This window comes from Pyxicephalus adspersus, chromosome 2 (genome assembly GCF_032062135.1).
Source record: "Pyxicephalus adspersus chromosome 2, UCB_Pads_2.0, whole genome shotgun sequence".
Taxonomy (NCBI): domain Eukaryota; kingdom Metazoa; phylum Chordata; class Amphibia; order Anura; family Pyxicephalidae; genus Pyxicephalus; species Pyxicephalus adspersus.
In genome coordinates this window covers 77502814-77524803 of record NC_092859.1, presented here as the reverse complement: position 1 = coordinate 77524803, position 21990 = coordinate 77502814, and the positions used below count along the sequence as shown (strand labels likewise).

General features: G+C 34.8%; 1 protein-coding gene across 2 annotated transcripts in view; it reads left to right on the top strand.

Moving 5' to 3' along the window:
• Positions 1 to 21990, top strand: part of LOC140323789 (uncharacterized) — a 135704-nt gene that overhangs the window by 65458 nt on the left and 48256 nt on the right. For both annotated transcript variants that reach the window (XR_011919442.1, XM_072401148.1), the window contains exons 9-10: positions 395 to 527; positions 16508 to 16768. Coding sequence is in view for 1 of the 2 variants with exons in the window: in XM_072401148.1 (XP_072257249.1) it covers positions 395 to 527; positions 16508 to 16768 (394 nt within the window). In the remaining variant the exon portion in view is untranslated. The remainder of the gene's footprint in view (positions 1 to 394; positions 528 to 16507; positions 16769 to 21990) is intronic.

Here is a 21990-nt window from a genome sequence, read left to right as displayed (position 1 = left end):
AACGACCGTACACACGAACGATGTTCAACGATCGTCGTCCAATCCGATCCGTCGGTCCGGTCGTTCGTTTCCAGCGACTTTCCTCGTTCGTCGGCGTCGTTGGTTACTTTTTTACGAACGATTTTTTGCCCAATCGATCGTTCGTCGTTCGATCGGAACGATAAAAATTGGAAGTGTGTACGCACCTTTACTTAGTAAGTAATTATATATAAGTAATTTGCCCTTACTTGCTATTTTAAAAAAAAGTATGGCTTTAGATATACTTCATATAATCATAGTTACATATTAACTGTCAAGAGGGAGCAAGAAAGACTGAACATGAATTGTTTATTATTTTCTCTGCAGTTGATATTGTTTTGAGTATATTTCACAGCATTTCTTTTACTTCTTGTAGTATACAGATTTAGAAGAAAATCATCATTCAATCCGAGAATATCTCCATCATTCTCATAAAGCACCCACAGACTGTAGCCATACAATGGACTCTTCGAACTGCTCTGATTCTTGTTTAACAAGGATTACAAAAGGTACCTTTTATTCCAATGGGTATTAAGTAAGTAAATAAAATATGGAACAATTTATATTAGCTTTTTATGGATCCTGAACCAATGCCACAAATACAATATATATCTAAGAGATGCTGCATCTATGGCTGAACAATACATAGCAGTCAGGATAGAGAAGAGTTCTGTAAGTTCTGTACTAAGCCCATCTCCTTCTCCTTTCAATCCCCTTTTAACCTATCCTTCAGCAGGATATATGCACCTAAATCCACTGTTTAGTTTTTTGACAGCACTGTTCCCTCTGTAGAGAACCACCTACTCAGTGTAGATCATCTGCTTGTACCAGAGAGTTCCTAAAAATCCCCTTAAGCTGACGTCAATCCCCTTCTACATTGTGAGAGCACCACTGCTAGAAAGTATTTATGTCATTGAATCTGTGACTTGGACACCTGAAGAAGGACCGCAGTAAAGATAAATGACCTGCAGCTTCAAATAACCTGGAATTAGGTAAGTAAAAAAAAAGTGTATTTTATTTTCCCAGCTATTAGTTGCAGGGGAGGTAGGGGGCTATTGCCATCAAGAATCAGACACCAACTTTTACTTTTAGAATGTGTAAAAAATTGAAGTAAGCCATAGATCAAGGAAACAAGTGCAATTGGCTAGAAAGTTCCAACCTGGAAAATGGTATTTTTTCATAATATTAGGCACTGGGTATCCACCCACATAGGTGAAAAGTTATAGATGTAAAAAAAATCAAATGCAAACGCTTGGAAATGGTGACACCATCTTATGTATATTGGTTACTTGTATACAGCACATAAGAAATAATAATGTTCTACAATGTTTTAAAACTTAAAATTAAATTTTTATTTTTTTTATTTTGTTTGGCATGGTATACATTTGTATTCATTGATATCAAAGGTTGTCAGTGTTGTTTAATACATACTCTCACAAATCAGTGTTCTTTGAAAATGTAATGTTTTTACATACGATAAGGGTTTGAAACGAGGTAATCAGTGACATGGATTTTATGTGTTTCATTGCTTGGATAGTCATGTTTGACCGGTGGAGCCTCTCAGTTAAGTAACATGTACTTACTTGTCTTTCACATAGCTTAAGCTTAACCACTTATACCAATAATGTTTATTAGCTTTATGTGATTTTTATATTATATTACATTTTTTTACATTATTGTGACCACAATGTTTTGTGGCATTCTCCCCCCTGAACCCCAATGTAATGGGGCATTCTTCTCACTGATACCAAATGTAATAGGGCATTTTGTTTTGTATATACTTTTTATTGAAATTTTCTATTGTAACAAAAGTAATAGTACAAACAAAATACATTCTGGAAATATGCATACGGAGCAAAGAGAAAAGGGTAAAACACTGTAGATCAATATATTAAACATTTAAAACCACATGTTTCTCTCGATCATGGCTGTTATTCATACATTTAAACAGGGTATTTTTTACCATTGACTTTAGTTATCACTACTTTAAAAAAGTCCCTCTCCCACTATCCACAAACAATGGGTATGCCTCTACCCACTGTTTACCAAAGCTCCTATCCACTGACCACCTATATAATAGTGGTTGATTTTTTTTTTTTTGCTCAAAAAAGATAGAAATAGAGCAAAGAAACTCCTGCCCATGAAATGGATTTGGTCCAGCAAATAGCAAATGATTTGAAGAAATCTATTCCAGGTTTTCTGGATCACCAAGCTTCACTGATGACAGTGTAATCTCTCCAGCCTTGGAGAGCTTTAATAAATCAGGCCCACTAACTGCTGTTCTTCCACTCTTTGGGCCTGATTTACTAAAGCTCTCCATGACTGGAGAAGATATGCAATCATGGGAGAACATGGGTGATCCAGCAAACCTGCAACGGATCTGGTATGGGATTGAAAGCACTGCCCAACCAGTATCTTCCAGTTTACACCCAGATTTTCCTCTGGATCCACTTCCAGTATGACCATGACCATCTGATCTGTATCTCCACTCTTTTAAGTGTCCTTAATCGTCTTACAGTTTACCTACTATCTCTATCCTCCATTTCTAATTTATAGAGCCTTACACCTTTTCATACTGGTTATAGGCACATATATAGATATAGTATATATAGATATAGTATTTTAAGATTTAAAGTGTTTATTATAAGGTAATGTGCAAGGTTGCAATTTTTGCTGCATTTCACTTATCTGGGTTGTAAAAGGAATCTTATAATCCTCTGACACTGTTGTGCTATAAACTAAGTAAATATTGGAGAACATGTTGACCATAGTACATTTTTAAAGACTTTCTTGTGACCAGCACGTGCCGAGCTTGAGTCTCCTTATTTACTTGATCAAGGTACAGTTGCAACTTTTTTTTATAATTCTTTGCTTTTGTGTAGAATTGCTTCATAAAGTTTTGATAGATGTGGCAGTCATAAAAGCAAGTTAAGTTTTAGTGATATATGAATAAGAAATTAATGCAATAAGGGCATGGTGTAACTATAAAACTAAAAAAATAAACAATGACTATTATCAGCTCGGTTTAATTTGCTTTACAAACCATAGCTTTGATTTTTTTCAAATTGTTTGAAGCATTTCTGTTACATAAAGTTGTCAATCTGAAGGGCTAAAAAAGGTTCTTGTTCTGTAATGTTTGGTTATGCATTTTTTTGTTTGGAGCCTATTGGATTCTTAGAAAAGTAACACAAAGTAATGCAAGTAACGCAAATACTTACTTTGTTAGTGTATTCAAATGCAGAAAGTACTAGAGAGACGTTACAATATAATCATTTTACTAATTAATTTTAAAAAGACATTTGTGGTGATACCCAAGACATCTTATGCAATTATGCAATCAGAATATAACTGGGTATTAAAGCTTTAAAGTAAAGATAACAGTGACTGTTGATCCAGGGAACATCTGATTGCCTCATGGAATCAGGAAGGATATTTTTTCCCCTGTTGGAGCAAATTGTACCAGGGGTTTCCTTTCCTTCCTCTGGATCAATGGTGTCTATAGGGTTGTATTTCTGGGATATGTTTATTTACCTAGTGGTTGAACTTGATGGGCTTATGTCTTTTTTTCCACCTGACTTACTATGTAACTATGTAATTGTTATGTTGTATGTGTGCCATAGACACAACAAAGTATATAAAGATACATTCTATCTATTACTTTCTTTCTTTCTTATTTTCACACTCTTTCATTTAATTTCTTTGCAATTACACAATCCAATGTGATGGGACCTTTAAACTGATAGGTACTCGGTTGTGTGGTTAAACATTATTTTTTTGTTCAACAACAGTTTTCAAGGGAGTGCAGGCAAGTATACAGTATCAAGGTGTAAAATGTGTTTTTTTTTTACGAATTAATGATGTCAAATTGTAAACATAAAAATAAACAAGCACCAATGAAAACAATAGAGAAATCAACAATACAGACATATCTCAGCTGACAATTCTAAACTTTTGCCTTACTTTAGGCATTTACCAATAATTTGCACAATTGTTTGCTACTTAGCTTCAAATCAGGACTTCACTTCCAAAATGTTTGCTTGTTCAGGACATCCATCTCATGCTTCTCCTCTGTTGTCCTCCACCTGTATCCTTTTTGTCTGAATCTCTCACCAGGTTTGCCCAATCCTGTTACACCTGGAAACTGGTCAATCTAGAAAACTAAACCTAAAATTGAAACTAAATAATTTTCATATTAGGTATAAAATCATAACAAAACAATAGGAACACATTGGATCCATGATGTCTTCCAGACATTTAGCCAAATCTGATGGTGGACAAGGGGTCCTTGATTTGTGGCTTCGCTCAGCTCACCCAACATGAGCACCCTGAACCCAATGGGGTGTGCTTTCTGGATCTATACTTTACAGCATTCCTATAACTCTCTCTGCCTGCCAATCCTGATGTTTGTTGTTTTAGTAAGGCGCCTCTCGGAAAAACACATGGGCCCAGGAACTGAGTAGGGTTGTTTTCTGGAGAGGATAGCACATAGACACTGCAAAAAAAATTGGACAGCTATACAGTCATTGTAAAACACTTTTACAAAGCATTGAAAGGTTTATAGAGACAATGACATATACTAAAATGCTGGTATATACTAAATACTGGTAAAAAATGCTAAATAATTACCTCCTGTGCTGCTCATGCCACTTAACACTGCCCAGTTGTACAAAACTGGTCCCCTTTGGGTTTCCTAGTAAAAAGACACTTCTGGAATAGTCCATCTCTATGGTCCATTATCCATAAGCATGTGGCCAGGCAGCTGAGTATGTTTTATAGCAGAAAGGACAGCGCCCGTCCTTTTGTACAATAAACCCTGAAATATTAATTCCACTTTAAATTAGTCAGACACCATCATCAGCATTGTATAGCCGGACTTTTAGTTTGGCTTGATACAATTATGGCTAAAAAAGAATTTTCCAACTATTCGTTGTGAAATTGTGGATTTGTTTTTTTTTTAACTTCATTTTGTATGAGTTATTTTCAAATCCTAAATTTCTTTACAACATTAGATAAGAGAACAACATAATGAAACTTGAGCCTTGTTTATTATATGGCACTTAGTTACCTATTGATAAGATTAAATGCACTGTGCTCCAACAACATTTTAGAAAAGATGAAAGGCATACCTTCTTGGAGTTCCTTTTTAAAGTTTTATGGTTTATGTCATCAGAGATAAGAGCAGCGCCATCATAATTTAGCACAACCAGTATCATTCAGTTACTTTATAGTTTACCTGGACTTCTGTCTCTTCAGTTAAATTATGTTTGCATGCAACTGTGTAAAGGTACATGTTATTTTCATAAAACTGTTGCTTGATAAAATTTGGCATACACTTGTAATTTCAGTTTGTAATGACTATTAATTTTAATATATACTATATATGTAACATGCCTGGCCTGTAAGGACTGTAAACGACAAAATCTTTTTTTATGACTTCTTTTACCAACATAAATGATTAATGAATATTGTTAATTAGTACTAACAGAAATTTCTTTATTTTGTTTGGTAGAAGAGCCTACCAACACAGGAATTCTACTCCCTGTCCCCATGAAATGGTAAAAAGGTCCATTAGACTACTATTTTCCACAACCAACTATTTTCTAAAACATTTATTTTACAAGAAAGAACTTTTTCTTTAAATGTGAAAATTAAATGTAAGTTACTACAAATATTTCCATATTCTGAATTGTCAAGAAAGTATTATTTAGTACTACTAATTTTAGTAGTATTTAGAATGCATTTGTTGTAGTAACTTAAACATGGAAATGTTGGAGATTAGCATACTCCATTTTTCTTGCTTTAGTTCTTTATTATTAGTATACATTGTAACTGGTTTTTAATGCATTTGCAGTAAGTAACTTACATAATAATTATTTTGTGTTTTTCTGCAGTTGTCCCTTTAGATCAGTAGGAGGTAGACACTGTAGGACTCTTAAAAGAGATATCAGCCGATTAAAGCTGATGTCTGATTGATGTTTTTTATAATGCACATGACAGATTAAAATCTTTACACTCTCCACACAATCCGAAGGATTACACATTTAAATATCAGACAAAATAGAAAGTCCCGAAAAGAATAATTTATTCATATTGAATGTTGCAAGAATTCACAGATTTCATGATTTAGCCAATAAAAGTTTATATATACAAAGCAGGATTTCGAATTGCTGGTGGATATCAGCACTGTCAGTGCATTTCTCCCCTGTATCTGCGGTTTTCAGAGCTTGCGATTTTGTGTGAATTTGGCTTGTGTAGTCTTGTGTGAATTTGAATATAGTGAAATTGTGATTTTAACATGATACCAATCTCATCAGTCCTAAGGAGGCCTTTTGGGTGAAATGCGTTGAATACTGTTTGAGATTGGATACAGTACATGTATGTTACATATTTCTTATGTTTTAACAATACAATAAATTATGGTTTCTATTTCAAGTTAAAACTTACTTAGCTTAGTATATTCATTTTGCAAAGAAAATAAAAAAATACGATTTTTGCTTACAGATGTTTGGAAAGCTGAAGTCGGCAGAGCTTTCAACTAGTATAATATCCATTGCAGAATGATAATTTACTTTGCTAAGTGAACAACCTAACTCTTTTGAAAATTGACTCCATTACAATTTCTTTATATTGATTTAGGTTCAGTGAAGCAGATAATCCTGTTTCATTTTTTATATTTCAGTTATTGAAAGAGCCAATCCTATTGCCCCTCCCCCATGTGGAATGCATATACCTATTTAGGAACCCTTGATTTATGTAGATAGATCTCTAACTACAATCATACCATCCCCCCAGTCTGCAGCAAATACAGAACACCATTACTTTGATATGGGCAAATACTGGATGGAGTATTTTTAGTACTGATAGTACTGGTAAAAATTACCTATGTATACATAACTACCTCTTTATTTCCTTTATACATTTATTAGACTGTATCATTTCAAAATTTTAGGTTCTTTTCAATGTATCAGCTTTTCACTACTGTGGAACCTGACCCTGTTTCCTTTGCTCCATTGCAAAAAAATCATCTACTGCATGTTACTGGTTATTCATTTCCCACAATGATTAAATATATCAGACAACATAATAAATAGTAATTGGCTTGATATATGTACTTCCTCTTGTATATTACTCAATGTCATTAACCAGTCACTTGCAAGCAATACACGTTGGGTGTTTTCCTTTGTAGCCCTACAAAAATATAGTTAATTGTCTCTACTGGGAAAAACACCAGAAACAAATGATCATCTGTATACTAGAGATCTGATATTTCCATTTATCTCATTGGGAGTCCATGTCTTTTGCTGGACTTATGTAGTCCCCTGAGATATGTTTTTGTTTACAACTATAAATCTGTGTAGCGAGAACCCTTCATCCCAGTTATACTGCAATCCATAGAGAGAATTCCGCAATCATGTATTCATTACATGCAGAGGATGCATATGAGTGATAATGTGATTGTGTGAAACTCATAAGATCAATGGATATTGGATTCTGAAAAAACATATAAATAAATATTCTGTTCTGGTTCTGGTAGTTCTGGTACCTTATTCTTCAGCTAAAACACTGGGATGTCCCACAATGGAATGTGCTTACCACATTGCATTATATGATTCTGGTGTGATTATCTAACCTTTATCTTGAAGCCCCAATCAAAATTTGTATTGTTTGTCAGAAATCTTTATCATAGTGACAAGTTTATGTTTATTAATTCTGTATTCATACATATATTGCAGTCATATTAAATTTAACTCCAGCAACCTACAAAATGCTATTTTTAAAATCCAATCTATAATTACATTGTTTCCTCATTTCAGCATCATTAGTATCCTGTATTGAACAAAGATAGCAAAAATATCTAAGATTTTTTTTGTTCTTGAAAAGTAAGAGTAGTAAGTTTTAAAGTATTTAGTGAGAAACAAACTACCTACCAAATAGATTTTTATTTTCATCCTATTTTTTATCTTTTGCAGCTGGATATTGGTTGCTTGTATCCTAATCTTCTTAGCCTTGAATCCTAGCCTGTGAAAACGAAGGTCAACATGTTCGCTGGTCCATATACAATCTTATCGTTGTCAAACTGTAATCTCACCCATACACAATAGTCTATGAAAGACTAAGTGGACTATCAGTCTTTAGCAGTGGTGTAATATTTTGTTGGAACAAATCGCTGGTGGATTCTAGTTATTGCTTACAATTCTTCCATAAAAGCTGCTGTCAACCATACTAATGTGTGACTATAAATTGAACTAATAAACCACTTGCAAAAAAAAATTCACACTAAATTTATTGGACAGATTTACGTTTAAAATGGAAAAAAATCATATTTAAAAGGGATTAGGCAGTCCGATTATGATTTAGCATAACACTAGTTCATTTCTTGTTTGTTTGATTTGGAATCATTTTTTAATTTGGCCTTATACTTGGTTATTATTAAAACTTACAACCTGATCATGAAACCTTGTCCTGTTGTAGAGAAGGATCCTTGTGTGTGGAAGTGGTGGTCTGGTACACCTTTGCACACCATTTGTATTGATGCACCTGGAAATAATTCAGCTGATATACCACTTATAAAGTGAAGCGTCACAGAACCTATACAGAACGCTCTTAGGAATATATTTTTTTGTGTAAAAGTATATTTTTAATTTTTAAACTGTCATTCTCAGACAATTATAACATTTGTTCAATGGGTGAACATACCATTCTTTTGTGGGAAAATGTAATACATTTGGCTAGATTAAATATGGTTGTAACTATCATCAGCCAATGGGGCTATTTTACTAAAACTCTCCAAGACTGGAGAATATAAATTATCATGGGAGAACCTGGGTGGTCCAGCAAACTTGAAATGGATCAGATCTAGGATTGAAAGCATTTGCCCACTAATAGCAAAATATTTTTAGGAATTCCAATTAAGGTTTGCTGGATCACCCAATTTATCCCATGATTATCTATATTCATGAGTCTTGGAGAGCTTTAATAATTAGGCCTGATGTCTGCCACGAACCTTGATAACCTGCTAAAAAGCCAATCTTTGCTGCAATAACCATTTCTACCCAACTCATGCCAGTCCTGTAAAACACAAACAGTGCCATACATGCCCTTTTTGCTTTTAGTCCTACACCGGGATCACAATATTAAATAATAGTAAAAAGTACGACACTTTGTAGAGCACCTCTCAGTAATTTTGCTTTTAGGTAATACTAGTGTATTAAAGTACATTCACCCACTTTGTCTAAACATTTTGTTGCATTTTAACAACACAAAGTCACAAGTTTAAATATGTTTATAGTTCTTTGGTGGAAGGTCATTCATATTTATTCAGCAATGCAATTCAATGCCATGTATCTTTTCATCTATCTCTGTAAAGGGGATTTGCTATACAAACTCATATAGAAATCAGGATGCTGGTGATTACCACAACTGTGGGGGTCCCAGGAGAGACCCCTAGACACACATACACCATATTTTGGAAAGGCAAAAAGAGTTAAGAGGGGTAAAAGCCCTTTAAATCATTGTGAGCAAACTGCTCTAATCCTGGCTGACCCACAATTTGTCTAAGATTTGTAGAAGCTATAGATGGCTTAAATTTTATACAAAGATGTAAGCAGTGGGGTGGAGATTAGAAATGAAGAATGAATGGATACATTTCCCTGGACCACACACTGGTAGCGGATCTTCCTTCTGTAATTGTTACACATTGGTTTTTTGTTTCTTTTTTTATGCCTCCATAAAACCCTGGAAACAGAACATTTGATTGGCACTTGTCATGCTTGATAGAGACAAAGGTACTAAGCAAGAAGACGATGGCATTAAAGTCACAGAAGGAAAAGAAGGTTTCTGGTGCATTGTCATTTTACTAATCAGTTTACTTAAAAGGGGAAGTTGTCTGCTGGCAGTAAGCACTTGTCTGGCTTAAAGGCTTGTTTAACTTACAGAGGTCTGAATTCACTGAATTCATTGTTCCTTTTTAGAGTGCCAACTAAAACACCAAAGATGTATTTATTAATTGTCCAAACTAATAAAATCATGATCAGTGCAAATATGTTTTTCATTTTAATTTATGTATGCATTTTTGTAGCACCAGCCAATTAGGTATTTGGTAATGTTGCTCAAGTTGCGTTCTTGCTCTGTGTCTTTTTCTGCTTTTACTATTCTCTGTTTCTATATTTAAAATGCAATTGCTATTATTTTTGATGTCAAGTATTGTATATTACAGGAAATTGTGTGAGTATAATGCTGGCTAGTAAGTGCATCAGTCTTTATTTTGATGAACCATATTCTGCTAAAAGCAGATTTCCCACAAGTCAATTTTTTTTTCAGTTTATTTTGTATGTAAATGTAAACATTTACATTAATACTTACACCCCCATAGAATGCAGTGTGGTTGACTTTTTGCTTTTGCTTGCACAAGTCAGGTTCCATGCCACTATCTCTTTTTTCTTCTCCTTCACCCTTATTATTGGCACAGCGAGAAACATGTGCATGTTCCACATTGGTCGCCATGTGATCAGGGGGCATTCCACAAAAGCACATGATCTTACTCTGAACATGTGAGAGATTGGGCAGCAGGTCGTTTGTTTTTGTGGAATATCCCCTAATGACAGAAAACCAAAAGAGGCGGGACACAAAAGAAGAGAAAACTAAAAATCTAAGTAGAATTTTAAAATAATAAATAGCTGCTTTTTTAAGGGTTGGGGCACTGAACAATTGGTTTATTCTACCAAGATGATAGGTCCACTTTAAGTTATAAATATTTCAGCATACTGTACGACACTTGAGAATAAATGTTAGGGTTTTTGTTGCCCAGAAACACGCATGACCTTTATTATGGATAGGCTGTTCCATTTTTAAACAGATTTCAATAGTCATTGTCACAGTGGGCAATGCTAATGGCACACTGACCAAGCAAGTCATTCTAGCAACTGAAATGAAAGGATGAAGCACTGCTTGTGAATTACCCTTGTGCTTTAATTTCCATAATGAAGGACTCCTTATTGAGAACGGCTGACAGCTTTGTATCCCTAAAGCCTCAATGTGACAAGGACAGCATCAGATGACCTGAAAATAATGACTGGTCTGTGTATGTTGAAGGTGGTTGTATCCCTATTTAGTTTGCTCAAAAATATCTATTTTAAAATATTTAAAACGTATCAATATACATAGGATAGCAATTGAACACTAGGAAATAATCTGAATAGACATTAATCCATGCATGCTTTTTAGATTCAAAACCTGCATATCATGCTTTTCCTACACCCTCTAGGTGCAAAGGAAGGAATTCAGGGAAGCTTAAAATTGAATTAGGATTGACTTATAGGAGACAATGGGCCTGATTTTTTAAAGCTCTCCAAATCTGCAGAGGATATACTTTCAGCAGTGAAGCTGGGTGATCCAGCAAACCTGGAATGGATCTCGCCCAGGATTCAAAACATTTGCTAACAAATAGCAATTTACTTTGAAGAAATCTATTGCGGGTTTGCTGGATCACCCAGCTTCACTGCTGAAAGTATATCCTCTGCAGGTTTGGAGAGCTTGAGAAAATTAGGCCCATTGAAACAAGACCTGTTGTACATTTTAATGCTAAAAAATAAAATAGTTAAACATTCACAGTATGGAATCTCCAAGACTCACAGGCTAGTTCTTTAAAACTGCCACTAAAAAAAACTACTACAGGGCCAAATTTTCCTAAAAAATTTCCAGGATTTTCCTGGTCATACCTGGTCATATGGGACCCCTGCATGAGACTGGAAAGTGAAAGGAGAAGCTAAATTGTGATGTACTGATTTTGTGGTAACAATCACAGGCTTTTTCCTTCTATTAGCATGTTTTTTCACATGTGGTCACATGTGGATTATAGGAGGTTGATATCAGCTCAAATTAAGTGTCTATGCAGCATTAGGAAATACATTGATCAATGTATTATTCATTCAGTATCTGACTGTAGTTTACCTTTAATGAATTGCTATGTATAAATTGTAGACCTAGTAAGGCATAAATCATATGGATTATCCATCTTGACATTTTTTTAATAGTGAAAATGTGGGTGGATATATATAGTAGTTTCCCCTTAGTTGAAAGCTGAGGTCAAGACAGTTCCCGAAAGTAGTTTTACCTAATGAATCTAAAGCCTCTAATCATTAGTAAAACTACCTTTGGGAACTGTCTTGACCTCTACAAAAACTACATTGGGGTAAACCTTTTGATTTATTCTAAGAGCACTAAAACTGACACATTCTCTGTACTGATTACAGTCCTAACTCCCCCTGATGAAGCATTATTTGCGAATCGCGTGGGATCAAAAAGACTAAAGGAATTGTTTTATACGGACCTGATCATGCAGAATGAAATGTCATTTTTTTTCACCCGCTATCATGAATGCATTGTATAGAAGATATCGTAAAACCTTTTTGTTTGCACAAAAATGTATCTATGTTCAAAAAAACAGCTTATTTACCAGTACTGGGTGCCTACTGTTAAACACAAAGTGGCCGGGAGTAGTAACAGGCTGTCACGGTTAGACATTTACAAATTGTAAAAGTCCTTTTTTTTTTCTTTTAATCATTGCTTACAAATGCCTAAAATTGCTTGCAGGCAGCCTCAATTCAAAGGGGTAGTGATGACAAACACTGCATGCGGCTGCCCTCTACCACCCATGAATAAAGGATAATGAATAAACTCATAGGATTCAATGTTTACCATTTTTTGCAAGCAGTTTTGAGCAGTATACCAACCAAAACCGCTTGTAAAAAACATTAAATCCTAATTCTTATCTGGTTTTGAAAAACCCAGCTTGCCTGGCTGTTGATCGGATCCTCTGCCTATATTACCTTTGGAATCACTGATCCAGAATGAACATGCAAACCATGAACTCAGGTTTTTGTGACAGGGCTGCTTGTTTGTTTGAGTTGTATGACATAAAACCAAAAGATCACCTTTATATCCAGGTAATTAGCATTCTTTACATTGAGTTTTACCAATGGCAGCTTACAACTGCTACTAACTGTAACTGGGTTTCTATAATACAGCAAGTGGAAAGTTGACATTTAAACTTTGCATTCAATTTACTAAAGAAATTTGTTGAGCTTAGCTTACATGAGAGTACCAGAAAAGAAATGTTATAAATTTGTTATAAGAAATTAGCCATCTTGCCTACAAAACCAAATCACATTTAGCATAAAACATTAGAAAATCACCTGGCAAGGCCAAATTTATTTACTTATAATATTTGTAATTTTATTGCGTATGGTAATGAAATATTAGGTGAATGGTTAGGTGTCAATAATATATTATCATGTTAACCTTTCCTCGCTGTGCACGTTATAGAGACTTCCACAAATAGATCATTTGGAATTGTACCTGCTCTGTGTGTGAGCGGTGGGTGATTACAATATTCCCTTTACGCATAATTGGATATTCTGTGCAATAATTACTTGCCACGGCATCTATTATTGTGTAAACGCTGTTTTTGTAACCACAGTGCTTAAATGTTTCTATTTTCTATCCTAATTGGCACCGATCACTTGTTTCATTTTTTTGTTTTTTGTTTGAGGTTGGAGTCATTAGCCTCCAATTAAATTGCCAGGTGTGAGTGGAAGACATCTTGAGTATGCTATTAGATTCTGAATGCCAAATTATGTAGTCAACAGGAAGAAGTAAACTAGAGATAATCAGACCTTTAAATTAAGGTTGTCAGCCTGAAAACAGCAAGATGTTGTCTCCAGCAGTTTCTCACAGGCATCTCTAAAGAAAATGTTTACTTTAGGCTGTTTGTGCTATCCTATTCTGTACAATGTTCAGATTATGCCTTTTGGAAAGAATACAGATACCTGTCAGTCTTAATGTTGGCTATACATTACATAGGTTTAAGTGAAAAATGTTGTCATTGGGTTAAAAAAGGGCTGAATGAGCCAGTACAAACACTAAACAGTTTTGTAAATCCTCCAGCAAGCTAAATAATTTCCCAATCCTTCAATGTGGTTAATATGTTTACTTAGGGGTCCTAGTTTTAATTCTCAACAAATATATTTACATGGTTTGTATGTATAGTGCTCCTGTTTGCTTTCACAATGCAAAAACATATATTCTGCTAGGTGAAATGGCTTCTGACTTAATTTCTCCTAAAAGGCATTATTGTGTCAGGGATGATAGAGTGTAAGTTCTTCTGGGCAAGATCTAATGTGAATGTTAAAATGTACTCTGTAAAACAAAAGTGTAACATTAAAACTACAGAGTATATAACATAAGTTTAGTACAAAGCCTAAAATTTGCACAAAATAAAATAAATGAACAAACATGTCACAACAATCAAATTAATTACAAGACTAGAAAAAAAAAAAATCTAAATGATGGGCGGTATCACAAAATGATGAAAGAAAGTTATAGGGGAAAAAAGGCAAGGAGGGAATAGAGGGACTGTAGATAGTACCACAGCCTGGAATCAAGGTCAGTCTCAAAGGCATGGTATGACCCCTAATCTCTAAAACTGCAGCTACTCTATAGGCAGCTCTTGCCTAATGCTTAATGTGCTCCGATTTGTGAGCCATGTTAGCAATAATATACTGATAGTCACAGTACAAAGGGGAAATAAATAAAGTCAAAATTTCTGATTGACATTCAGAGCAGTAACTTAAAAATGGAATAAAGCCAATGGACCAACCTGCATTTAACTGGAATCAAGAGAGATGTTGGCATCCGCAGACTTCTTACAGGTTTCCATTGACTGCAGCAAGAGAACAGAGAGCTGTTTGAGGTCTGAGTCTTATCTGTAATCATCTACGTAGTGGTAGCCTCATTGTTAGATGAGGTGTTGCCATAGCTATCTATCCATTGTTCTCAATTCTATTATCATTTAGGACATCACTTTCCAACATGTATTTTTTCATCACAATTGACTTCAGATAAGTTCAGACTTCAAACAGTGTTGTGCTACCCTTTTTAACCATGCATTCTCAATTCAGCAAGTATTCTCATTTCGATTCTGGGGGACGCTGTCCCTGCATTTCATCCTCAGTCCAACAGTAATTCCAGATGGGACATCCTTGTTTTACTGGATACAGCAGCCTGTATCCTAAGCTTGTATAATATGTTGGAAATGCATTTTTAAAGCTTCCTTGGATAGTAATTTAAACAATACTACCATAAATACAACCCTTAAAACACACATTTCATATATAACTATAGTTTTTTATTTTATTTTAAATGTCTAATTTTATTTTTTCTAAACAGCTTAAGAGTGTAAACCGCATTTGCACATTACAAAATAAGAAATTTAAAGTAAAATCCACTTTTCTCAAATAAAACTGTTCCTCCCTTTCTACTGTACACTTTGGTGAAGTTGTCCTGTATGAGGAAGTAGATCCACTCCAGATTTTTTTTCAATATTTAGGATACAGATGGCAGTAAAGGAGCCAATGTACCCATAGAATTTAATTTACATGCCATGTGCCTTTGCTGTTATTAAAAGCCACATAAGGGCCTGTATCAACGGGCTGTTTGCTTGGGTCAAGAAAATAATGTGGTTTCAGGTCTGCCTGCATTTGAGATTAGTTGGAGATTTGTTGGATCTTTTAGAGTCCACTTACTGCTACAACTGTATGTCTTATGCATATATCTAAAAAGCATCTTAAAATAATTTTAAATATAAACAGAATGCATCTGAAAGCATACGAAGATTGACCTCACTCTGCTTTTGACCTCCTTCTAAGTTGCATCAGCTGCTTTCAAGTTCCCAAAAACTGTAATGAGAAGAGTAGTTCTGGGGCAAAGAATGGCCTATCAACACAAACCTTAAAGTTTCAACAAGCTATAAGCACTGATGCAGCAAGGAGCCCAGGTGCCATCCATATACCGAAGATCACCAGTAAGCCTAGCATTTTCTAGGCTTGCAAATAGTCCATATGAAAGAAATGCAGTGATTAAAGTGTATTCAAATTTAAAGCACAAATATATATTATAATACCTTACATATACTTGTGCTTTGAATTTTAAATAGACCTAAAATGATTGCATTTGCTGGACTAATTATCTCATTTTTCATGTGGATTAAAGGCCACATGAAGTTCAGATCCCATCACTGGGAACTGAACCTTTTGATGGCCATAATAATAATGTATTTTAAAATTATTGTTGCATGAACACTGCTATTTCTTAAGCATTCAAAAATACATGCCTTTACTTGCGCCATTAAATCGAGACCAGAGGAAAACAGCCCAGATAAGTTTATAGCAGTCATAAATAATAACTTAGTGGAGGCATTCTGTCCAGAACCTTTCCAACCATGAAGGCATAAATTATTCCTGGTCATACGATCTTTAAAATAAAGAACTCCTTCAAGAGTCAAAACCTGTTAAACTCTATGGAATAAGTCAGTGTCTCTGTCTTGACAGCCAAAGAAACTTATGTATCATAGAGTTTTATCAATGGATATTTTTTGTGAATGATACTCTCACGAGTCTCACATGGGTTATATTTCTTTTCATTTCTGGTCCAGGATCCAAACCCAGAGATGGGGAATATGAAGACAAAGATGACATCTTTTCAGATAGAGGTCAGACAGAAGCATCAAGGCCTCAGTTTCTGCGTAGAAGGAAGCCAGCTGTACTGGACCTCAGCATAAGACAAGAAATGGAGAGACAGAGAATAGCTGAAGAAAGGAGAGCCCAAGCCTTACATATGTATTCAAAGCTTCGGAATACTCGACCCACTATGGTTCGCACTACTCAATCAATGAGCATTTCTAGGTTTGAAGACTGTAAGTAGAAAGCACTACCATTACCACTACCACTACTGAAGGGCTTACTTAAATATGTGTCATACTATATGCAAAGAACTCATACTATTGATATAATTAAAGATAATACTAATCATTTTTTGTATTAGGTAACAAATTGTCACCAATGTTCAAGGTTGAAAAGGTTACTATGGACTCTGGTGCAAATGCTATTCTGGTTCCAATTTCTAAAATGAATTTACATTTTTTTCTTTTGCTGTAGGGATCCTTAGTTATGGGGTTTTTAGGGATAGCAAAAAAAAAATTACCGAAGTTTTTAATCTTATTAAAAAAAAAACCTAACCTACTTTCTTAAAAATAGAAGATACTGTGATTCTTTCTGTCCTTGATACTTCTTAATTCTTGTACTGGGGAGGGTAGATCTCCCCAACTGTTTTCCCCAAAGTTTTCACTGGAGGTATGTTTTGACGTCATAGTTTTCGTGACAACAATGAGGCTTATTTATTGAAGGCGTGATGATTCACTTTGAAAAGTGGACTGGCTAAACTTACTCAACCCCAATATATTGTTAAATATATATATTTATCCACTCAAGTTCACATTTATGGACCTATCTAATCAATCCTTGGAAAATAAAAAGGATTTTTTTGAAGGTCAGTAATTTTTGGGTATAACAAGAAAGGAAAAAAAAAATAAAATTATATATAAATATACACACACACATACACAAACATGTCTTTAAAACTTTTACAGCAAGATGACCTTTCCCATCTATTAGCATTCATCAACAAAACTTGGGGGGCTGAAACACTGGTGCTTCCAAACAAGTCAATTCGGGAAAGCTGTTATCAGCTTCTGACAGCTGGCTATGCAAACTGAAAAGAGGCTGCTTACATGGATTTAACTGGACACTTAGCAACAGTGTATACCTTATCTGTTTTGTTTCATAGAAACAGCCTCATTGAAATGGACCATCCAGGCTTTTCCAGTCCTTTACATTTTAAAGTTTACTTTATGCACTTTTTTGTAAACACAGGTTTATTTCAGTCTCTTTCTGTCTCTGTATCATATGCTTTACATGTTTAATCAAGTGAATTAATTAGTGCTCTCAGTTCTTTTAGTAGATACCTAGAAAACAACTTGTGCTGTCAAGTGAGAATGCATGTCTTTGTGCTGGTTGCTGGAGGTAGTTATCAAATGTTAGAATGTAATCAGATAACGCTAGTTGTTTGGTAGCAGTGTGCTAGCTTTGTCAAACTCCTAGGATCTTCAATAGGACAAATCTCTATCTTCATTTGTCACCCCAGTGCACCCTTTGTGCACATAATTTCCCATTGGTATTATCCGAGGCTTGGAGTCGATAGGAGACTAGCCTCTTGGCTTGCACCATTACTTCCAGCAGGCTTGATACATCTGCAATAGATCTAGGAGGATTTGTGCGTTTGCTGGAAATTTGGGGCTGTCTTAGCTGGCTCCATTATTTTGTCAGGTGTCACCTCCCATCAATTGATTTGATATGACACTAGTCAGATGGAGTGCAAGAAAATACATTTTATTTGATGCTTTAAGAGGAAAAAATCTGTTCTTTTTCTTTAACCTATTTGTTCTTTAAATCATTTATATACATCAAGCTACCCACTAAGATTTTAAAAACTGGATTCTGTGATACAAAAAAATCAATCCCAGACCTCCTAGGTATTTACTAATATGCTTTAGGTTGACACAGTGATTAGAAGAATAAACTAATGGTCAGAAAACTCAACCCTCTAGATCAGCTGTAAAAAAACACATTAGTAGAATTTTGGTGTAGTTTTTGGATTGAGTAGTTGCTGCCTGTGCACCTATGCCTTCTACTCTAGATAGCTTGCCACCCCAAGGCTTCTGCCACTTGACAGGTCCTTGAACAATATCATGCTATCACTAGTACAATTTCTTTATTCTGAAGCTCACCATACTTTTGCACCTATGCCAACTGTTCCAGTTACTTTGCCAAGCAAGGTTTATTCCACTTGTTAGGCCAAAGTTCTGGGTCATATCTTACTATGCAAGAGCCTCAAATGCAGCATTAACTAACACACCCACAACAAGAGGGCAAAAATGTACAGTAATGGAGAGGGTCAATTATATGCCGCTTAAGGGCAACAAGGCAAATACTCAAATTCTTCTATTTATAGCTCTCTGGGGTCATTAAATCCTCCTTATCATATTAAAGAATAAAAAAGGGTCATGTATTGCTTAGATTGAGTATTGCTAGAAGCATTAATGGTCTTCATATAAAACATGTATTTCTGTAACCAAATGGCATTGCAAATCAAAACAGCTTTCTTGGTAACAAAAAGTGTTAGCCCTTAAGCATAAAGTACGTAGATATTTTAGTAAATATAGCCTATGCTACTACTCTCGTACAGCACCACTAACAAGCCTAAACGGTCAGGAAAATGGCCCTTGGAAGGGTAGTTAGTTACCAATCGTTTTTATTGGGGAATAGTAGGAAAAAATCAAATACAAAGTCACATAAGTACAAAAAAGGACACAAGAAATTAAAATATAACAATACAGAATATCAAATACACAGTTTTTAGGGAAATAGGGAAAGGAGCCGGGGAAAAAGTCTGTGCCTGAAGCCTGCAGATCCTCCAGAATACCACTGAAAACAGAATACAAAATAGGTGTTAAAGCCAGCAAGCTTTCAGAGGGCCGTGGAGCCCCAGAGAGTAGGATGACTTTAAGCAATCCAGGGGTCCCACACCATTGGAGGGGTATTTCAAGAAAGAAATAGGCCTTAGAGCTGAAGGCCCTTGAAGGAGTCTTCTTAAAAATTAGGTATAAAGCTAAGGCAAACAAATATTCACACTGTTAATAAAACTAACTATAAATGTCCAAATATACCGGTAATTTATTTATTCATTTTTTACGCAAAAAGTTTTTTTTAAGAAATAGGGGAGAAATATACAAGGCAAAGTACAGAACATGGCAATATAACACAGCGGTAGAATCGGTTACACAAAAAAAATATAGATAAAGATATATAAAATTTATAAAATTGCAAGTAGACCAGTTATTATCGCATATCATAAACCGTGAGGAATAACATATTCCAAAGCTACTTCTGATATTTATTGTTGGGCTAGCACATTTTTAGATTTTGGTCAAACAACAAAGATCAACCTTTTAGAATTTCCCATATTTTTAATATCTAAGCCAAAACATTTTTTTTTCTCAGCATTCTGCGTCCTAGCTGGGAATAACCAATATCTCTGATTGTCTTAATGGACATTGTTAGAAGAAGGAGATGCATGTGCATTGCAGTTCACTGCAACGTAAGTGCATACCCAGTTAAACTGCAGTGTAAGGTTAAAGCACAAAGTGCTGTGAAGAAATGTGCATTCATTAAAGAGGTAAAATCTGCATCTGTAGGACATAGGGGCACTATTTCTTCTTGACCAGAATCACATTTTTAATTTAATTAAGATTTTTTCGTGGTATAAATTAATTTGTTTTACCTTTTTTTATTAGTGTACTTTTACTGTACTTTTCAGAGTAGATTTGTGGTCTTCAACCTTTTGTACTTTATTTTCTTTATGTTCGCCTGATAGGAACTTCAGCACCTGCAAGCAGCGCGCTCATGTTACCCTGCATACTTTCTGACATCTAAAGTAATCTTACCGGGTTTCTAATGCACCTGCTTCACTACAGCCCATTTTCTTGGCTCACGTCAGTATTTTTTTCATGTTAAGTATTTGTAGTTTGGCATTCACAGCTAGTGACAAACCTGTGGCTCAGATGGAGTTTTAAGAAACATGGACTATCAGTGTTATAGAGTTGGCAAAAGATAAGTGTCAGAAGTTGGCAGAGAGTGTGATTTATGCTTAAGATTGTAGATCCTATGCATTAAATAGTACATTCCAATCAACCTGTATTTAATCACAATGCCAAGGGTATAATCATTTTAAAGGATTACATGAAAGCATGAGCACAGTGAACTTTTGTAAATTAGAGTAAATATATCCAGTGGTTTTGTAATCTGATAAGTATTCTTTTTTCTGAGACTTTGGTGATTATCTAATATTCGGACAATTTGCATTTATTTATTTTCTCCCAACAGAAAATACAGTGAATATACCTATGCTATATGTTGAAACGTAGTTCCAAAAGTAAATTAGTTACCTGTAAAAATTTGCTATAATAAATTATGACCTTGAAATGCAAAAAAGTTTTTTTTTGGTTGTGATGCTTTATTTAAAGAACGTGTTGGAACAGTACAACCAGACAGTACTCACCATTATCAATGCAACCTGAGTAAATGGCACTTATATACTAATATAGTAAAGTTATATACAACCCCAGTGTAATTGTTTTAACCTCAAACACAACATAAATCAAGTAGATATGATGAATATCAAATATAAATAAGATGAATATAAAACAGAGCAATCAAATGTATAGCAGCCAACATCTGACCTATAAAATATAAATAAAAAATGTGAATAATTAAATATTGTATATAAAAGAATCAGGAGGTAAGTACATGAAAACCATGCAGGTACAAAAGTTGGCCCACATGCACTCTAGGAAGACATGTGCCCAGGGGCAGAACCTGAAAGTCTTGCACTGACTACATGCTAAACTGCATCAAGTGGTTTAAATGCAATATAAACACCACCGGCCACCAGAAATTTAGGACACAGAACCGGAGGCCACACATGTGCCAATAAAGAGGCCACATAGGTGCCAAAGAGAATTAGAGAAATGGTAACAACTAGGTGCCAGTATAAAGAGTACACACATGAACATCATGAACATTTTTGTGTTTTTAAACATCTAATTAAAATAAATTAGATCTTCATTTAAGGTCAACAGACATAGTTACTATACCTTATAAAAAAATATTGTTGACGTGATTTATTACCATAATCTAAATTTATAATCACAAATACAAAAACAGTACCCCCCTACATTTACCACTTCTTCACACCATTACATTTAAAATAGGTTTTCCAAATTTGGTTCTAACAATAATATCTTTAGGGAGTATGTAGAACCAGTCCTAACTAAACCTTAGATATCTAACGTTTGGGGTCTTCTTTGCTATTGATATGTGGTTTCTTTATGCCAAGATCAGAGGAGCTCTTTAAGTTTCTTGGAAAGATGGTTGTGGATGCTATGTGGCTAGCACAGGATTCAAAAAGGTCACCCAATTATTTGAAGTCAAACTATTTGAGTTCAAAAACTTTCTAGTTTGT